This window comes from Uloborus diversus, chromosome 3 (assembly GCF_026930045.1).
Source record: "Uloborus diversus isolate 005 chromosome 3, Udiv.v.3.1, whole genome shotgun sequence".
NCBI classification, from domain to species: domain Eukaryota; kingdom Metazoa; phylum Arthropoda; class Arachnida; order Araneae; family Uloboridae; genus Uloborus; species Uloborus diversus.
In genome coordinates this window covers 143407407-143429271 of record NC_072733.1, presented here as the reverse complement: position 1 = coordinate 143429271, position 21865 = coordinate 143407407, and the positions used below count along the sequence as shown (strand labels likewise).

General features: G+C 31.0%; 1 protein-coding gene across 1 annotated transcript in view; it reads left to right on the top strand.

Moving 5' to 3' along the window:
• The window catches only part of LOC129218670 (uncharacterized), a 267197-nt gene that overhangs the window by 49647 nt on the left and 195685 nt on the right, over nucleotides 1-21865 (top strand). The window contains exons 5-7 of the mRNA XM_054852990.1: nucleotides 3415-3513; nucleotides 8810-8872; nucleotides 14911-15006. Of these exons, the coding sequence (XP_054708965.1) occupies nucleotides 3415-3513; nucleotides 8810-8872; nucleotides 14911-15006 (258 nt within the window). The remainder of the gene's footprint in view (nucleotides 1-3414; nucleotides 3514-8809; nucleotides 8873-14910; nucleotides 15007-21865) is intronic.

The window sequence follows — 21865 nt, the reverse complement described above, 5'->3', positions numbered from 1 at the left end:
CATCACCACCGTCGACCGTCCCCTCCCAATCCTGCTCCTTTAGCGAAAATCGTCTCCAGGTTGTGCCCATATCCTACATGCACACATGCATGCCTACACACATGAATGCCTACACACGGCCACATACATATACATACACACATGAACACCTACACACGTGCGCACACATACACACACACAAACGTGCACACACAAACACGCCTACACAAAGACACACATGCCTACATACACACAGTTACACTCCTACATACACACACACGCCTACACAAAGACACACGTGCTTGTGGATTGAGAAATTCATAATTTGAATTTGAAATGCCGAAAATTCAAATTTATATACATATATATATATATATTTTAATTGATTTTTATACAATATACCCAGCTGCTCTACAAAACTTCAAAATGCTTCTCAAAATCATCACAGGTGCTCCTCAAATTGTTTCTCCAAGGTGGGCAACACTAATAATGTCATTTTGGAAATATGGTGTCTAATGATTCAGCTTGTATTGAGTGTTTAATTATATGGAAGTTTTCGAGCATTTGATATCACATTATAAAGTTTTAATTTCTTCTAATTTGTGGGCTGTGGGAAATTGAAAATGATAAAAAAAATTGAAATATCTGTTAAAATCTTAAATAAATGCAAGCTTTTTTTTATGCTAGCATTTCTACAAGTAAAAAAGAATAAAACAAATTTTCCTATTAATATTTAAAAGACAACATAATATCAATATATATGTATAGTTTCGCATAGTATTAATAAAAAAAAATCCAAAGTTTAAGCCTCACATTTTTTCTCTCTTTTTTGACTTTGGGCTGTTTTTATCCCTGATTAGTGCCAAATTGGACAAATCTTTTCTCTTTACTCCTTGGGTGTGTGTTTAAGGATATATTTAGCACTAGTGAAATTTTATTTCATTCTGTTCTTAACATTTGTATAATAAAATTAATTTATAATGCAATAGCTCGTAAAATATGCAGTAATCCCTCAACATCTGAGAGAGTTGTTTCTAAAAGCCATCTTCTTACATTAAAAAGAGGTTAGGCTAAGTAACCTTTAAATAAAAATAATGGGAACTAATTTATATATATGCATAAAAATATATGTTACATATTAAACCAGGGGTGCACAAGGGACTTTATGTAAGGTCCGGGTACCTTTGAAAATTTGTATAAAAGTTCAAAAAAAACCCCGCATATTTTTTATGAATTCTTTAAATTTTCATTTTCAAAGTAATATTAAATTCATAAGATATATCTAACTTCAAAAATCAATGTGGTCAGTTTTTTAAGTTAGGAATAGACTTTTGTGGGAAATGCTTGTTCTAGATTCGTTTACTAGGATAACTTTGTTATTCACCATGCAGCACTTTGTAAAAAACTTGTTATCACTCTGATAGAAGTACTGGACAGCTTTATAGTGTTGATTCATTTCACAAGGTCTTGTTTTCAGCTCATTTAAATAAAATTTTGAGAGCTTTTGTTGCATGGTATAGTTTTACCTTAACATTTTTTTACCATTGTAGTCTATAACTTCCATTACAAGGAACATAACTCCTACTTTATTTCAAATATTACTTTAATTCTCTCATTGCATCAGTTCTACTTTTTTAATCTCGGATAATTTAACTTTTTTTTTTAACCTCTTGTGCTTTGCAGATAAAGCATTTAGTGTATTCAGCCTAAAGGTGTTCAACTTTGAGTTATTATGGAAATTCTTATCGAATAAATTTTGATATACTACTATTGAATGAAATTGCCATTACTGATGAGTACCAGTTTCATCAATCTCTGTGCTTAAAATTTTCAAATTTTTGTGACATTAAGCTAATATTCTCCAACTTTTAGTTCTTAAAAATAGAAGGTCTCTTTCTAGACCATCAATTCATCGTAGATTTGCCCTGTCTTTTCTCCGTGTGCCAACTAATTGGGTATTAAAGATTTTTTTTAGTGATGCAACCTTCATTCATTATGAAAATGTTCTCATCTGTTCGAGAAATGGATCAATTTTCTCATGCTAATGCAGTTCTGATCTTATAAGACTTATGTAATAGGAACCTTATTTCTCTTCAGTTAGGAGGAATAGGAAAATACATTCAGTTTCATGTATTTTCCTTTTCCGGTAAGATATCTATTAGCCATGGTAATTCTCTTTTTAATTTCAGTAGTACAGTTGTTCCTGTTAATTTCAGAGCCTAAATAAATAAAACTGTTTACAACTTCAAAATTATGTCTGCAGTTTTAAAGTGGGAATTGTTAAAACCTGATTGTATGCAAGATATGTATACAGGTATCTCCCTAGAAACTAAAACTGGCTCTGTGACTGTGTCCCTAAAATTGCAATTTCACTTTCGGAGGGCACTTAAATGCTTCAAAAGAACAAGAGAGCACAAAAAAAAAATGTTAGTCTCCACATGTTTATAATAAATGTCTTGCAGGTTTCTTAACTAATATTGCTTGCTCATGAAGTTGTGGCAAGAAGGTATCTAAAATGCATTTTCTTTCCGTTATATATCAAAATTTTAAAGCACTTAACACTGATAACTATTTCTTTTAATGAGTCACTTAGCATATAAAAATGAACTAATACAGTTTAATTTAGAATCAAAACAACTGAGTTGAATGCAAGTTTACACTTTTAAATTTGTCAATTTTTTTGAACTGAAACTTATTTTATTTTCTTATTTCTCAAAAGTATTAAGATTAGTAGTGGTGAGGTAGGGCCTTATTGTTCAGTAGCATGGAAGGACACAGGTTTTAAAGGTTAAAAGGAGACCAAAAATTAAGCAATAATTTTGGAAGTTTTTGAAGAAGGCCTTTTCCAGCATTTCACTGGAGTCAGTCCCCCCTCCCTTCCCTAAAAAGAAACCATGGTTGTACTCTTTGACATGCTTTTTATTACCTTGTTTAGAATTAAATGATAGACGTCCATAGAAAAAGAAAGGTCACTCTGAAATTCTCCTGTAATCAGATATCATTAAGGCAGAGTGTTAATCATGTAAAAAGCAAAATGGGCAGTTTATTTTTTTCAAAATGCATTAAAGCGGTGTTTTTACATGAATGGAAAAGCTTGTCAGACTTTAGCTTGGTTAGAGGGCAACAAAGATCACATTTTTCTCTAAGGAAAGGCAGGTATAGTAGGCCACATTTCAACAAGTGCCCCTATCGCTGTAATATATTTTAAATGATTTCAGAAAACTTGTAATATATTGTCAGTCTTTTTTTTTCTTAAGTCCCTTATTTGCTTGTGTAAATTACTAATATAGGTGTGTATCTGTGTAAGTTTGAAATAGTGAAATTTAATAATTATTGCATATAAAATGCAAAAGTAGTGCAAATGCTTAAAAGCCATGATCTTTGATCATAATATAAGGCAAGAGTACTGGAAAGTTTTATATCTTATTTTTATAGGCTGATTCTGCAATAGTTTTTGAACGATTATCATATTTGATGGAATTTATATCAGATGCTACATCCTTGTATCAGGATCTTGAAATAAATGCCGAACCTGTAAGTTGTTGGAAATGGTCTGTTGTAACTTTCTTAAAATTGCTTCTGATTAAGCATTTTTTAAATGTATTTTCCTTTGCTTCTCTTGCTCTTAAAATATTTTTTGGGTTCTTAAAAATTTGATTTATCTTTTATGTAAAATCGTTGTTGATGTTAAATACATAAATTCGGTCATGGTTTGGGTGTTGGTCTTTTGTGCTGTTTTGTTTCATTTCAAACTTTGGCTGCTTTTCTTCAACCAGAAAGTTTTTCAGAAATTCTTTCGCTAAAGTTAAATTGCCATTCAAATACTAAATTACAATTTATTTATAATTCAATCATTTTTTAATGCTGATTGGAGACAATCTGCTTCCTTTTGGAATACTTTTTTTCATCTTGTGATGCATGGTTTATAGTCAACTGTTTTGGGGCAATTTTATTTTGTTAAGGTTCTGAATATAAGTGGAATATAAATTATCAGAATATGCAAAGTTAAGGTAATATTTTATTAACTCATTATTTGCACATTGCTTGACTTCTTTTTAAAAGTTTTCCTCTAAAAATATCCTGACTACTTTGCTCAAAATAAATCACTTCCCTCTTCCAGAGAGATTTGTTTATTCCTTTATACAAAGCAAATGAATGGTATAGTGTGCTTCAAAGTAAAAATTTATGACACCGTAACACAGGACATGGTTCGTAATGTATCCCTAAGCATTATTTCTAATACATTATTCAAAACAATGATTGAAGTAACAGTAACTTAACGTATACATTGCACTACATACCTTTATTTAAATTCTTAAATAATTATAGCGTGGACTATTTGTTGAACTTGATTGCTAAGCCCATCCTAAATGTTAAAAGGACGTAGTGTTAAAAATTGAAAAACTTGCCCAAAAAAAAAAACAGCAAATTCAGAAATTGCAGATCTGTTGCGGAGTTACATTCAACCTCTTTTTATAATTGCAAAATATTATCAGTTTCAAGAATGTAAGAATCTATAAGCAACTCACAGGATTGCAGGTTAATTTTTTTTATTAACAGTTTTATTAACTACCATAATGAACTTTACTATCTATATATATATGCAATGTAGGATAACAGTATAAAGTATCTGTGCGTAGAACTCAAAACTATCTGTAGGTAGGAAAATCAATAGTGAGTAGGCAAAATATTTAGTGAGAATGCCTTTTGCTTTCAATTATGTATCCATAAAAGCAAAAAGGGGACTTTTTTCCTTCATTTTTCTACCTTTTCATTTTTTAATATCAATATTATGTCACAATTATCAGGTGATGCACATATCTACAGTAAATGTACCTGCACAGCAGCAAATGTATCTGTGCATGGCGCCTATATTATCTAGCTATGTATTTATGTGTACTAAAAAGACATAAACCTGTTCAATTATTTTGCTTTTATATTAAGAGGGACATAATTTTGATGAAAAGGCCAAAGGCAACATTTAAAGGAGTTGTGTGCTCTTGTTATATATATCTATTTTTTTTTAAAGTTTAAACTTAACCAAAGTATCAGACGCAAAAACCAAGTTTTCCTTATGCGCTACAAAAAGAAAAAAAAAAGAGGAAAAGCACATTATTCAGTTCTTTCTTTCCCTTGTTTATATGTTACAGATTTTCTAAAAGCTATTGGTAGAGGATATCATAAACGTTTTATATAATTATTTGACTTCTGGTTGGTGAAAATGAGACATAAACTTTTTCTTAATTATGTTTAGTTTTTCCATGTTCAAGTAATTAAGACAAGTACAAATAGTAATATGCATGACTTTCTGTGCTTAGAATTGTTTGAAACATTTCAGTTATGATATTCTAAAATTTTAAAGTAAAGAATAGCAGAATAGTATTGGTTCACAAAGGAAAAGAAATTCTGTGAGTTACTCAGATGTTATTATTTTTATTTGAGGTATACATTGAAGACTTAGTAGTTGTAGAAGCTGAAAGAATTTGACATTTTACTTGCACGTTACAATTAGTGTTACTTAATAGAACAGAAGGTAATTGGAAGTGTTATGCATGATTTTATCACATGATGTGTATATGTGATAATGCTTGAAATGTGCAAACGCACATGCAGCAGGGCAGCTCTCCTACTTGATATTTAATTTTTTTGGGGGAAGAAAGGTAAAATTCTCATGTGAAAAGTGTGTGCAAGGCAGCATGATCTGCCATTCCAATCTAAAATGAACTTCGTATTAGTGATCTTTTTTTTTTTTTTGTTATAAAAATTAATTGTTTAAAAAAAATTAACCACCTACAGGATTGGTTAAAGTTAGGAAAATGGTGGGAAAATCTAGGAATTAAAAAAAATAAAAAGAGAGAGAGAGAGAGAGAGAAAGTCAAAAAAAAAAAACCAGTGAAGTTAAAGAGTAAGCCTTTTCCCACTCTATTTCATAAAAGTAGAAAGTGCTGGAAAGCTAAAATAGGTAAAATTATGGAAATATTTTTGCCCCTTAAAAATTATTACCCCATAATAAGGGGTAAGTGGGTCACCCCCCCCCCCCTTTATTTAAATTTAAATCAAGCATATCTAAAAAAAGAGTAAGGAGGTTTTACTTGATAAAGTATAAATTTTTAGTATTTTTTTTTTTAATTTTATAAACGCATCTATTTACAAGATATTTACTGTCTTTTAAATCTGTATGACAGAAAATTTTTAAACAAAACATTTACATCTGTGAAATTCATTGAAAGCCTATAGGTACATATTTTACTTTTAACCTAAAAAGATGTGTTCAATAAACGTAATACAGTTGATTAAGGTCAATTTTAGTAAATTAACCAAACCTATAAGCTAAAAAAGAAATTGGAAACACTAAATGGCTGCGTCTGTTAAAAGTGTGCTGAGGAAGAACTAGCATCATACTGCACTTCATTCTCCATAATAATTCCAACATCCTCTGCACCAGGCCAATAAAATCTCACCATTTCTATTTGTTCTTGCAACAGTATTTTTTTTTTTTTTAAATTGTATCAGAAACTTCCAACGTTAGACCTATATAATACTTTATGGTTTACTTTGATGTAAGTTTAACAAATAAATAACCACGAGCTTCAGCAGTTTTTGTAGCTGAACTATCAATTCCTACTAGGTCATCATAGTTGTCTTGCATTTCACTAATACAAATATATTTAATCAGAGTTGCTTTTGATTTTAAAATCCCCTTTATTATAGGTGGGACCCTCTTATCCCTTATAGCAAAAATTTACGGGGTAAGTGGGACCCCTTCTCTTAAACACTTATTAATAATATTTTTTACAAAAATTCTTGTTGCTGCTAGAACTTTTAGTTAAACCATACGAGAAAAATTAATTAACATAAAAAAATAATAAAAACTAACCTGGAAACATTTCTTTGAAAAATGTTGCTTGAACTTGTAAAAAAATATTCAGAACTTTTTTCCCCTAAATGCTATGACCTAGAAAAAAATTCCACAAAACCCAAATATATGCAAAACCAATCGCTGTGATGAAATTTAACATGATCAGTTAAAAAAAAAATTTGAAAACTTCATCCATATTTCAGTTTTGGGGGGTGACCCACTTCCCCCCAATCAACCCTATATTGTTTTTTGCAATATTTAAAATCAAAATATTTAGTTTACGTTATATATACATGTCCCAAATATGTCCTTAGATTGAAATTAGCTCTCAAAACTGGAGTTTTCAAGTGATTTCTCCTAAGCTTGTAATAAAAAGTCTTCACTATCCAGATCTTTTTTGTTAGCTAGATGTTTGGCAAAATTGTTATTGTTAGAGCTATGTCTAGCACAGTTTGTGCATATAGTTGAGCACTTCAGCCCACTTTCAGACTTTTCATACATTCACAATGTCCAATGAATCCCTCAGAGCAAACACAAGATATGAGATACAGAAGGTCTTCTAGAGCAGAAGGCAATAGGTTGTAATAGGACGTAGATGATATTTCTTTGGTGCTTTCTCCTTCTTCATACCCATCAAAAATGACAATAGCTTTCCTATATTTACAAGTGACATATATATACTGCATTGCTGGCATATTTCCTAGAAACTTGCAGATCGTTACCAACAGTGGTGTTCCCATAGGGTATAACTCCATGTATGCCGTATACTCGCAAACATTTTTTATACATATAGCATATACCCTCAAGTTTCATAAATTTTCATATTATGACATACTTTGTATATGATCACATGCACAAATTGTGCATAATGGAATACTGGGAATATACCCTCAGAGAAATTGATGGGAACATCACTGGTTACCAAAACAAAAAACATGATGGAGAAGCTTATCTTTCATCTATAAGGTATGTGACACCAGTTGTTTGTTTTGTGATGGTAGATGGATCCTTTGCTTCAGGAAATAACACTTTAATGGTACAGGATTTCTTTCTTTATGAACCTTGATTCATTGAGTTCTGATGGAGGATAAGTGCATAAATCATAGTGGAAGATTTCAGCAATTTGTTGTTCCATCCTTGCTGTACATACCATTTGGTGTAAGAGATGGTTTGAGTTTACGCATTTTTACAGATAGAAACTGCTCTCATAACAGAGTAACAGAAGCTAGAGAGACTTAACTGCGTACATCCTTTACAAATGCATGTCCACTATATTTTTTGCATTCAGTTTTGTTACTACCCTAACATTAAAGGCCTCATCGTAACTAACTTTATTATCAGCGAACAATAAAATTACCAACTTGAGTCAGTTCCCGTAGAGGAAGAGCTAGTTCCAGTGGCGTTAGAAACGGATTGTGATCTCAAAACTGGAAGACAAAAATCTGTAAATATTTAGCATTCTACAGTTTTTTTGCCCATTTGCTGGTTTTCGATCCTCCCCTCCCCCCTCCAATCTCAACTCGCAAAATGCTGGGACTTTTTACCCCTTTTTGTTGGTTGGGTAAGTAGTAATTTGCAACAGGTTTAAACTTTTTTTTTTGATGTTTGGGTTTTGCTTTTTTTTGCCTAGTATTACTGTACTATGTGTAAAGTGCGTGAAGGATGTCTCTTATTACTCTCCCAAACTACCTAAATTTGGCCGCTTTTCTTAAAATGTGGGCAGACTTTAAGAACTTATATTTCGATACAGGAGCACGAGGGCAAATAATTTATAATCCAGAAACATGCGTTTCTATGCTCTTTGAAATGCTACTAATTTAATTTATTTTCATAGTAACACTATCATATATTTTCCTGGCAAGATTCATACTCCCCCTGTTTGATTTCATGGTCATGATAATAACATTAGTAAATACCTCAGTCTTATTCTTGTTAATGTTACTCATGAATTTTTTTCTGTGTTTTTTTAAGTTAAGGGAAGCTGTAAAGCATGCCTCTGAAGGTGGAAAAGAGCAAAAATCCTTGCAGTCATTGGTGATTATTTATTTATTATATATTCAACCCCCTAAACATGCTTAGTAAATTAATTTAATTTTGTGTTTAGCAAAAGGTATTATAAAATTTTAGTAATACAAATAATAGTATATGAATTATAAAATCATTGTTATGATTTTATATGATGTTTACTGTCTGTTTTCCTTAGTTGATACCTCTGCCTATTTACGCATGTGTTAGGTCTGCTCTGATTTTATCAAAATAGGAAAAAAAAAAAACGTAAGTGAAAGGTGCAAAATAACGTGTTCAGCAGTTCTTCCACAGTAGTGTCGAAAAAGACGGAAATAGTAAGTGCGAGCGGAAAGTGGCCATCCTCAACAAATCGCCCCTTTTTAAAATGGAATCTATCTCTAGTGCTAGTCTTTGCTTTCAGAAATGGACAGTACCTATATATTATTGTATGTATACAATACTACTTAAATTAGTTGGGGTAACCGTATATTTCCCCCAATAGTCACAAAAATATAGACTCAGCATAAAATATAATTCACGGTAAAATTATGAATGGGGAGATTTTTTTTCATATGTGCATAATAATAATAAACAGTACATGAAACACAAGTTAATGTTCATATGTCAGAAAAATAAAAATTAGGATGTCCCTTATATATAGACACTTTAAATTTATAAAGTATTTATGGTTGAGAAACAATGTGAACATGGTGTGTTTTACTAAGATCACTTCAAGCAAAAAATCTGAAAAATTTCTCACATAAGGACAGTTCCAGTTGTACCTCTTGGATAAACATTTAGAGCAATGATCCATTTTATGTGTCTGTGGTGGCAACTTTGTTTTAGCAGGTGTTGAAAAAATATTTTCACTGTTTTCTTCATGTGAAAACATTTTAAAAACTGCAATACTAAGCCTATGTATTAGGAACCATTGTATGAACATTCAAGTAAATTTATGACAACATTTAAATTTTTTTATTAAATTAAAAATTGTTTATTTTTGTGAGTTAGCTCTAAAGTAGATGATGGGGCACTTCTGAACACAACATCTAGGGGCACAAGTGAACAGTTTCTGTAATATTATTATTAGTGCAGGATATTGTAAGGGTTAAAAAATGTGTAAATATTTATAATTAATTTTTTCCTATAATTAGTTTGTAAATTTATTGTTAATTGTTATTAATATTATTAAGCATTTATTTATGTTTATTATTATTATTTTTTTAAATTTTTGTTACTAAATATATTTATTAATTAAATTTTTAATTAAGTCAATAATTTACTGTTGTATAATACTTACAGGAAATAAAAAGAAAACATTTTCATTTAATTAAAAACTGAAGTTCAAAATAATTTTTAAATACATTATCAAACAATGTATGAAGATTAAAAGCAATATATATCTATCGAATATTCCTTACATAACAAAAAGTTCTTTGTATTATGTAGTCATATTAGTTTTTTTCTAGTCTATTCAGTGATCAGAACAGGCTACCAGGCTTTAGAGTTTGACAATGAGCAGTTATATATTCGGGAAAAAATATTTTCTTAGTGGAACAATTACTGTACAATTGCAACTGTTGCAGTACAGGTTACAAACCCTTCAATGTATTTGTTATTTAGGTATATGTTTCACATTGAAGAATTTTCCTTTAAAATGTTATGCTACTCCTGCATTTTTTGCCCTTGTTCATATGTGCCCCAGGCCTGTTCACACGTGCCCCTTTAAAGGGGTACATGTGAACAACTGAAGAGGTTTCTTAAAAATACCATAAAGTATAGAAATAATTTTAGAAAGAGATATTATTCTAAAATGTTTAATATGTTATGGATGGGGATAGAATATTGAAGTTCAGGAGATTTTTGTTTTAAAATTATGCAAAAGTCTGAAAATTTTAAGAGTTTTAAAAGTGCACTATTTTCCCCGAAAGCAATTGTTGGCTGAAAACAACTGCTCTGTAGTAATGTTCCATGAAGAAAGTAGAGCAGAGAATGCCTATCCTATCATTTTATTGGTTTGTTTTGGGCAACTTCGGTCAGAACTAGGGCTCGACCAATGCCATTTTTTGGCCGATGGGCCGATGCCGATTGATTTCCTTCAAATGGCCGATGGCGAAAAAAAATCTAACAGAAACAAATTGATAAGATTGTCAGGGATTTAAAGGATCATTTATTCATTTCACTTTACTTCCTTTCTACGAATAGGGAATTGTAATCACAAAAAAAAAAGGTTTTGACCAAAATTTCTATTTTACGATCGCCCAATTTAAAGTTCACAAGATTTTTCGGCACATCTGTACATGCCTAAGAACATATAGATGACCGGATTATCCATTTTGAACGCCTCCTCAGTTAATTATCGCAAATTCTCTTGTGATGTCTTCATGCGCGTAAACTTGTGTCACTCAAAAACGTTATGAAGTAGTAAGTTAAAAACTCATACGTACGTAATATGATCTAAAAGTTCGAGGACAAGTTGTATAAAACCTTACCCTGAATAGTTCACATTACCGAAGCACATTTATCTACAAAATAGTCACCTTGAACGACTATGCACTTCTGACAACGTTCGTATAGCTTTTAGAAGCACTCCTAACAGCCATTTTTCGCAACCTCCTGTAAGGCCTCTTGTGCTGCTGCTTTAACTTCATGGTGGGGAAGAAAGTGACTTTCATGTTGAGGATGCACGGTTCGATTGGTCAATACTCTGATATGACAAACAAATAACATAACGTTTCGTCCGACTTAGCTCCATGTAACTTTTACCTGTTCCCAGCAAAAATACATTTGCATGGACGCCGCTTTCTTCCATCAGGAGAAGATAAAGCTGCATCATAGAAGGCTGCAAAAAATGGCTTCCACGAGTGTTTCCAAAAGTTATATGAACATTAGCAGAAGTACATAGTCCCTCAAGGTGACCCTTTGAAGGTAGATGTACTTCGGTAATGTGATCTATTCTGGGTAAGGTTTTATACAGCTTGTTCCTGAAGTTTTGGATCGTACTACGAACAATCTGTATAGGGTGTAGTTATGCTTCTACTTTTTTGACTGCTGTATGATGAAAGAGAAAGAACAACAGCAAAAAAAAAAAAAAAAAAAGAGAAAGGAAGAAAGGAAAAAAAAAGGGAAAAAAACAAAGACACTGTTTTTAGACACATAAACCAATTGATTTATTTTTTTAATTGAACATATTACTAAGATTTCAGTAATAATGTAATAATGAATGGATTTAGGTACACTATACATGGTTAAAAAACATTAAATTATGTTGTTCAATCATTAAAAAAAATTTAAGAATAAAAATATGAAACTGTCAAACAAATTACGCAAGTAAAGTGGAAAGATTGCCCATAGACATTGTTTAGTTATCAAATTCAACTAAAAAGGTAGCAGATAAATTACAATATTAAATCATAATAGGAATATTTTTATACTTATTTAAAATTTATGAATAGAAAAGTTTGCATTTTTCATAAAAGCTATAACAATGACATAAATTTTGCAGAAAAAAGAAATAGCCATGAAAAGAGCGAGATTCTTAAAACGCAGCTACAAGAAATAAACTCTATATTTACACCAAGTTAATATTAACTGAATACATATACTACTTGATCTGATGTTTGCACACATAATATTGAACAATTTGGTTGTTTAATCTTTTACGAAGCACGACAAACAAGTTCAAATTAAATTTTTCAATTTGACAATATTTTTCTTAAATTTAAAAAAATGCATAACAGAAAATCCTTGAAACTTTTCTATAACATATTATTAAAAATATGATGAAAACAAAAATAACTTATTCATTGATTTTATAAAAATACATAAAAATAGTTACTTAATAGAAAAAATCGATCGCTATAAATGATGCCAAAAGAATGGCTCATTACGAAATATAGGTGAAACAAATCTGAGAAATACAACGCAAAATGACATTTCTTGAGCAAAATAAATAATCGCTAAATATTTATGAAATGCTGAGGGAGGGGGGGGGGGTCACCCTCTGATTTTGGAGTAACTCACAACATTAAACTTCAGCCTCATTTTTTTAGTACATAACCGCTACCACCACGCCTCGGAAGAGTTTCTGAATCTACTTCAGCACTTCCGAAGAAAAAATTCAAAACTCCCTTTGGTTTCCGAATTATGTCACTATTCAAAACCTCTTCAATCAATTTCTTACATTAATGCTCTAAATTCTTCTTAAACAATAGATAAAGTTTGAAAAAAAAATCTCTAATTTTATGAATGGTAATAGTTTTAAACAACTTGGAAGTACAAATAAAGTTTAATTTCAGAAGTACAGAGAGGGGAGGGGGGGGGGGGAACATGCAAGTGTTCTCGGAAGTACAAAAAATAGTCGTAAAAATTGAGTTCAAAATAATCATAAACCTTGAGCAGAAAAATCCTTTTAAAACTTGTGCTCGAGTTTGTTTTGACGTGCAGTGGCGGATTTAAAATATAGCAATTGTGCGATGAGCCCCATAACCATAGGGGCACAGTAGGAGTTACAAAATGCATATGATAAATGTTTTACAACTCCGTGATGGAAAAATAGTTCCCCAAAATGTATTTCGACGGGCCCCAAACTTGTAACTCCGCCGAAGCAATACAGAAAAAACTGCATTACTATGATTTGTATTACAAATATCGAAAAATTAAAAATTACCGTCAGTTCAACGAGAATCTAACAAAATGACACAAAAACTGGTTTTGCCATCTCATATTTGTTTCCAAGTTGGTCTCCTATTCGCAATGCATCACCAAATGATTGTCAGTCTGAGACGCTATATTAGTTTTGTAATGAAATAAGTAATTAATAACCACAAAAAATGAGTAAATAGGCTTTTTATAGAACATCCGGTCGAAAAAGGAAAACGGAAGTGCACAGCTGGAACGTACGCACACCCCACATGCAAAAATTTAACCTTCTACAGCTTACCATCTTTGAGTTAAGACTTATGAGAAATACACATACGTACATCCAGCCGCAAAAAACAACGCAATAATTAACTTGTTTGGTACCTGAATGCAGCATTAAAAACTCTTTCAGTGTGAGTAAAATAGAAATTCATACTGAAATTTAAATAAACAATTTTATATGAAAACAGTAACTCCCTTTACTTTGTATTAAAAAGTAAAACAGCAAAGGTCTTTTTTTTTCCGAAAACATCGGCCAATTCCATCGGCTTTTCGATGTCTTTTAAAGTTGATGGGCCGATGCCAATCTCTTAAATTATTGAACAATCGGCGCCGATGCATCGTTCAAGTCCTAGTCGAAACCTCTACAAAAATTTTCTAGATTTTTTTTTCCATCAAGTTCTCATAAATTTTAGTTTTCAAATTTTATTTTAAAAACAATTTTGCACTTTTAACCACATAAAAAGAAAAAACAATCCATGAGTTGCATGGAAATTTCATGAGTTACCCTCAACTTTTCCAGAATCGAGAAATTCTGTGATTTTTTTTCCTTTCACAGATTTTCTTACTTTGCCGCCTTGAAGTCGTGAGCGAGAAAATGATACTACTTTTGCAAAGTAACTCAGAAAACATTTAATTGAAATCTAACATGTGCTTTTTAATGTCTAAAATATATAAGTAGGGTCCTTGAATTTTATGAAGAAGTCCATGTTTATGTTTATTTATTTATTTTTTATTGAATGAGAATGGAAACCCTGTAATAATATTTTTTACACATACATTTGAGGCAGTGAGAAGCAAAGGGATGTAAGTGAGAAAATTAAAAATTCAGAGATAACCAGTACACATGGTAGGAAAACCTCTCATCTCTCTTGGGGCAATAGATGGTACTAGTAGCCCTGCTATATGCTGTTTTATTTACAGCATGCTTTATAAAAACTTTTCAATGAAAGCCTAACTAGGATCTGAACTTTAAACATGTTTTACTCAAAACTTGAAAATTAAATATCCACTTGCATCCCTTTACTTCTCACTGCCTCATTTGATGAATCGGTATTCATGTTGTTAATTTACTACATTTTGTGATTTTATCTTCTGTTTTTGAAATTGAATTATTGTCTATTGTCTTTAAAACTTCTTTTTAGGATTCTGATTGTGCAGGGTATGCCAATGGCATTTCACCGTCATCCAGTGTATCTAAAGCCTCTCTTTCCAAAGAAGTTTTTTTGTCAAATGATGAGGTAACTATGATAAATGTACTTTGGTTCATAATAAGTCTTTTCTGTTGAACATCTCCTTAATGTGCTGCTTTTTTTTATTTTTTACTCACATTTGTAGCTTTTAAAGTCGAAACCTCTCCATTATTTGGACTTTCACTTGTTTTGTAGAGTTAAATTGTGTACAGCTCAAACAATAAACTTCTAAGAATATCTTGTTTAGAATCCTTTAGAGATGAAATTCTAACTGTAAACTGACATAAGGGTACTCTTGTATATCTTTTTTACATGTGCTCTTGGCATTGTTTTTCTACTAAGAAAAATTATCTAGACCTTTTAACCCATAAGGGGGGCTAGGACATATTTGTACGTATTGAAGAAAATGTCTTTTTTTTTTATGAGGAGTATCCAGATTTTTGGAAACTTTAAACCATGCTATTCAAGTGTGTTTGTCAATGTTGCAATGTGAAGAATCATTTTGAAAAAATTTCTGTATTTCTCAGTGACTTGTAGTTTTAGAAATAGTAATTTTTGCTCTTACATGGTTGCCAACCTTAGAGGTTGTTGGTGATTATGAGGAGCATTTTGACATTTTGCGGAGCAGCTCGGTATTTTGCATAAAATTCAATAAAAAAAAAATAAAACCACTCATCTAAAACTGTTTTTGAGTTTTTAAAATCATTTTAAGCTCTCCTATAGAAAAAAATTCCAGTTTTAAACACAATGTTATGCTTGAAAACATTTGGCCTGGAATTGCGGAGCAAAATAACATTTTTGTGGAGCAGCAGAGTTTCACAATGTTTGCGGAGCAGTTGGCAACCTTGCTCTTATGTACATGATGGAGTAAATAAGTACAAGGCTGAGGTACTTCGGTTACCCTTACAGGAAATATACATAATGAACATATCACTTTTATTATTAACAGTAATTGATTACAGAAATTTGAAAATGCTTTAAAATACATGAATATTAATTTTTATTCTATTGTTAACCCATTTACTTTTTAAACAATGCATCTGTAGTGAAATTAATATTTAATAAATACTCAACTTACAAATTAAGATTTAGTGATTTTAGAAGAATGAGATGCATACTAAGCCTAATCCTGTGACTGCTTTTCCCTGGCTTGCTCCAGTTGTTTTAAAATACCATAAAAAATAAAAAATCCAGAAAAGCTGTGAATGAGGGAGTGTTCTTGATATGTGGGTGAAGCTTTCTGTGCAATCAATTGGATAAAAATTCTAATGCAGAAAATTTCCCAGAGAAGTTTGAAATATAATCAGATTTTTTGACAAAACAAATTATTGCTTGTTGTAAAAATTTTGACTTGTAATCTTGATCAAAAATTCAACTCTTATTCCACTATTAATTCAAATCTATCGCCTTTTATTTGATGTATGACCACTTAAACTTACCTGACCCTAACTAAATTTTCAAGTAAAGGAAAACATTAATGCATATTCTGTGCATAAGTGAGTACATGGTCATGTTTTGATGCATTTTTTTTTATGGAATGATGTTTACAAATCGTAATCCTCAAAAAGAAAAAAGAAAAATTAACTTTCTATTGTGTATTCACAACAAAAAGGCACTTTACCCCACCTTCTTGAAGCAGTGTTCAATAATATGGGGAAGGGGGTGATCGATGAACACATCCCTGTGCTTATAAATGATACAACCAGACAACCCTAAATTTGGCATGCATTTTAATTTGCAAAAAAAGTCTTTCTTGTCCTTTACATCACTTGCTTGTTACTTTCGTTATTCTTGAGGTAGAATCCATCTCAATTCAGCAAGGGGCGTAACATGATGATCTCCGAATTTTTTTTAAATTTAACATGCTTTAAAATTCATAAATTAAGAAATACGTTTTTTTTTTTTGCCCAAAAATTTTTCTGGGTCCAGATACAGGTCGCCAAAGATGGCAATCCTGTCATGATTTCGCCCTTGTGATTTTCTTCAAAATCTTTAAAGTACTTGATCTCAGGAATGATGGAATATATTTTGTTTCTGTTCATTTTATTTAAAAGGATAATTTTTCTTATTAAAAAAAATGCAACATTTTGTTTATAAGCTTTAGTTTCTATCCCACAGTCTTTTGAAAAAAAAAAGCTTAAAATAATTTTTTTTGATTTTTCTCAAAAATATCATTTTCAAAAATGTTAATTTTTTTTAATGGTTTATTAGTACTATTGAGCACTACCTTACCTGAAAAGGAGAGCTTCTACTTTTTTGTTCAAGAGATTTTGGAGGCATTTGAACAAATGAGGTTTTTTAAGGAACTCTTTACGTAATGGCAGACCGGAAAATTTAAAAAAAATTGCAACAAGTGGCCAGAAATTTTTTTATTTTGAGTCTCTACTTTATCCATGAGTTTTATTTTTGAATTGAGATTGATTCTACCATGAATTTAAAAACTGCTTCTTTTACAGCAAAATGCTATGAACTGAATATGATATTTGCTGAAAACCGTGAAATAGAATCGTCGGATACCACATGACGAAGGCGGGGTCAAGTGCCTTCCAATAATATAGGGACAATAATTAAACTGTGTTTCACAATACATTTCTACAAAAAGCCCAATGAAAAAAAGGTTATTAAAAAAAGTGTTCTCTTTTTTTTGAAGATATCAAAAGCTTATGTAAAATACTGAAATTTAAAAAAAATTATCAAGGTTTTTTTGTGTATGTGTCAAGGAGGACTTTTTTTTTTGGTCTTTTGATAGATTTTCATCTTTTTTTTTTAAAATCAAAACTGAGTGAGACACAACAAGAGAAGAGTTAGAAAGTAATAAATATTCAAGAAATGACTTAAGCAGGGGTAAGAGTTGTCCTATTCTTTCTAAAATTCTTAACTTTTAAAAAACTCCTAACTATCCTAAAATTTTCATTATTTTCCCCCACATTTTTGCAGGAAAAGAAAGTTCCACTGAAGTAGATTCAATCTTTTTCTACGCGTCTTTTTTTTTTATTATTAAATTTATGGTTTACTTATCACAATTCTTATTGAAGAGTATGCTCACTTATATATGCTAGAAATCATTTGTAAAGATCTGCATGTGGTTGTAACTTCAGTGTATTTGTTTCTGCAATCTGAGCACATAAAACAGTGAACTGTTGACTTGAAGATTAAAATTCTTACTTAATATCTAGTGCTCAGCCCAATGGACTTAGCCACCTTTCTATTAGTATATGCCACTTCATCTAGGAATTGATTTCTTTTTGATAGAGACATAAGAAAATCTTAAGGTATTTCACTAATTGGTATGGTGTGGAGAAAAGTAAGGTGTATGAAACTTGTACTGCATTAAATGCAAACTATAAAATGGAAAAGAAGTTTAAAAATTGAAATTGTCTCAACTATCAACTCTTGTAAAAAAGTTAAAACATGTTCAATGTCATAAAATATTTGTACATTGAGAATAATTTTCTTTTTCCTCTTTTGATGAAATCAAAAGAAATGTGTCACAGGTGAGAATAAAAGTCTCTCTTTGTGGAACAGGAATTCTTTAGCAGTAATTAAGGCTTAACAACCATTAGTTTCAAACTCTAGCTGCCAACTGAAACAGGTGGTCAACTTATAGAGGTTGATTTATATGATTTAGGACTAAGTCTGTACCTGAAAAAAAGCAGTCAACTTTGACAGGTTGTCAACTTGCAAGGATGGTCAACCTTACAGGTTTATCTGTATCTCTTTTTTTAGAGGGGTAAGGGGGTGCAGTCCAGGATGAAAAGTTGACAGAAACAAAATATATGCTCAAAGCAGCAGTGTTTGTGTTTTTGATACTTGGTATTTATTTCCTTAAATTTTGTCAAAACTGTTCTAATTTAATAAAAATATCTACTCTGAACCCTGACTAAGTCTAGGAAGTTGAGAATTTTGTTTTTTATTTAATTAGTATTTTTGGATCATATTTAAAGGAATTACTACTTGTTATCTAATGATCAAAAATAAATTCTTACATAAAGTGTCTCTTAAAAAATATTATTTTTTGGTCTGTTTTGAATACTTTTCATAGAAAATTAAGATTTTATATTTTAAATATTAAAGGCTGTATTCAGTCATTCTTTCTTAAAATCTAAATTTTGGACACATCCCCTTTCTTTTGAAAAAAATTTCTCTTCGAAATTTTTGCAACTGGATCATTCCATGCGAAATGAGCAAATCAGCTGCGGCTGACATGTCACAGATTTCAATGAAAATTTTTATATAAGTAAATCATGCATATCTATGAGGTAATGCAAGGTATGAAAGTTTAAAAACTGTTTGTTGCTTTGTTATGCAAATTAGAAGTTATGCTTACGCTAAGCCTACATTTTCAGAGTTCATAGGCAGCCAGTTTGTGACTGAATAACTCTGTAAGTTATAAACTTACACTTAAAAAATAAATATTTCCACATTCAATGAACAAATCTCTATTAGGAAAGAGGAAAGTAATATTTGTTCGGAGCTTTTTTGAATCTGAGATATTTACCAAGATTGAAAACTTGTCAATTTACTTCAGATTTCAAATCATTCTTCGAGCTCTATTAATGAGAAAATAATATTAAAAATGATTCATATTCAAAAAAATCTATAACTATCTGCTCTAACTTAGTAGTTGTTTTTGAATTCTTTGATTACCAAATCCTACTTTAAAAAATAAAAAAATTCCGAAATTTTCAGTTTTTCCTGTATTTTAGATGCTCTAAATTTACTCAATTTTTTTTTTATGTAACATATTGAAGTCTCTTTTATATAATATTAAATTTTAATCATTGGAATCAGCGTATTTTTGTTACTAGAGTAGAGATGTAAAATTTCTGGAAATTTTGAAGTGGTGGAAAAAAAACTTTTTTTACCAGTTTGTTTCTAGGAAAAATTGGGAAAATTGATTTTTTTTATGAATAAAAATAGGCTTTCTTAATGGCTCTGTGTTTCTTGGAATATCTAAAGGGTTAAGCATTAAAAAGTATATGCAATCTACGCATCTTCTTTTTCTGCTTGACAGAAATACACATAAAGGTAAGTTTAATAAGGAAAAAAAACTTTGACCAAGAAAGCTCTCAGTTATAAAAACAAACACCAGAAATAAGTCAAGTCGTCGTTCAACCAATAATATTGGGTAAGGTGTGTTTAATCATAACAATTACATTTTCGGTTTCAGAGTGCCTTTGAAACTTGAAAATATAATTGTAATTTTTGACTTTCAAACATGATTGATATTGTTTGAAAGAAAAATAAATATGATTTCCCTTCCCCTTACAATGTAACTTTACAGTAAGAAAATGAAAGCTTTTCAGTTTTGATTTTTCCCAATCCAGTCTAAGTCCAAATCAAAACTAAATTGTTTTTTCTTTTTCTTTCCAACAGAAACCACAAACCAAAACTTAAATAGAGTTTTAGGTCGTTCATATGGCCGTGCTAAGCACAGTAGTAAAAGTAGCCATACCTGCACTTTTGAACAAAACTGAGTTATTACCACCAAGTTTTTCTCTGTTTTGTATTTCACTTAATTAATAAAATGTTTCGGGGTCATTTGATCAGAAACTATTTTTTTTTTTTTTAATTCTGAAAGAAAAAAAAAACATCTGAATCAAATATAAGGATGAGCCAAACTTTAAAACACAATGCCTCAGCTTGAGCTCAACTGCAGATTCCACTTTTTTGCGTAGCACGGCAGTATACCGGATGCGAGCAAACAAAAACTCGGACAAAGATTGCATCATCGACTGGAAGTAAAGTAATTTCATTTTAGTGAGTGTCTTATTTATTTTGGTTTCTCACTTTATTAGAACATAATTTACAATATATGTCCCAGTTTATGTATTTTTTTTTTTGGTTTTCTTACAATTTTGAGCAGAAGACCTGCTATTTTAAATTTATTATTATTTATTTGTTTGACCAAGTAGAATGACAGTTCATTTGCTTGTTGTGCCTCGGCAAATCGAATTTAATGCGGTATGCCGCTTCAAGTGGCTTGAAATTGATAGTCGATGTCCGGAATGTATACAAAAACAAACTGAACATTTCAGTTAATCGTCAGGTCATCCAAAAGTAAGTACAATAAAATCTATGGGTTTCCACAAGAGTAGTTTTTTGTAACGATGGGGGAATTTGTGACCAATAAGTTCGACTAAGGGCAAAAAGAGCTCTAACAGAAGTTTACTAGTTTCAAAAAGTTCAACAATTCGTATGACTCCAAAGATGCCAGACCATTTGAGATGGGCCGCAAGACCTCTCAGGAAGAGGATATCTTTCACTGATTTACCGTTCAACCAGCTCATAACCCCCAGAACAATAGTATTGGACACTCTCCAAGCACCTTAGATAATGTTAAACATCGCCAAATTCGGAAGTCAGACTTTGTCTCTGATGGAATCAGTACAAGCGACAAAAAAATCTCTCTCTCTTTTTTTGTGGATGAGGGCTATAAAATGAATCAAAATGTGTACCAAAAGGGCATTTTAGAAGCTGATTTTTTTTTTTTTTTTTTTTTTTTTTTTTTTTTTTTTTTTTTTTTTTGTGGAGCTAAGAGCACTTCAGCACAGCAATTCTAGACTGGATATTTTAATTTGACTCAGTTCATACGGCCAAAAATACAAGAGTGGTGCAAGGTGCATTTTTTTTGACATGATATTATCTTTAGAGAGGACGCTCTACTCGCTAGATCTCAATCCTATTTATTACACTGTGTAATCTGTTTTAGAGTCAAAGGTCTACCCTAAACTACACATACATTTGGACTCTCGAAACCGATTGCTTTATAGGGAACAGGATTGATTAAAGGACTTGCAGCCCTTGAATGGAAATTTCAATAAGCAGTTGAACCTATGTATTACTTCAAAAGGTGCCCAGTTTGAAACAAATTAATTTATTGATTGCTAAAGGTCTTATCATATTA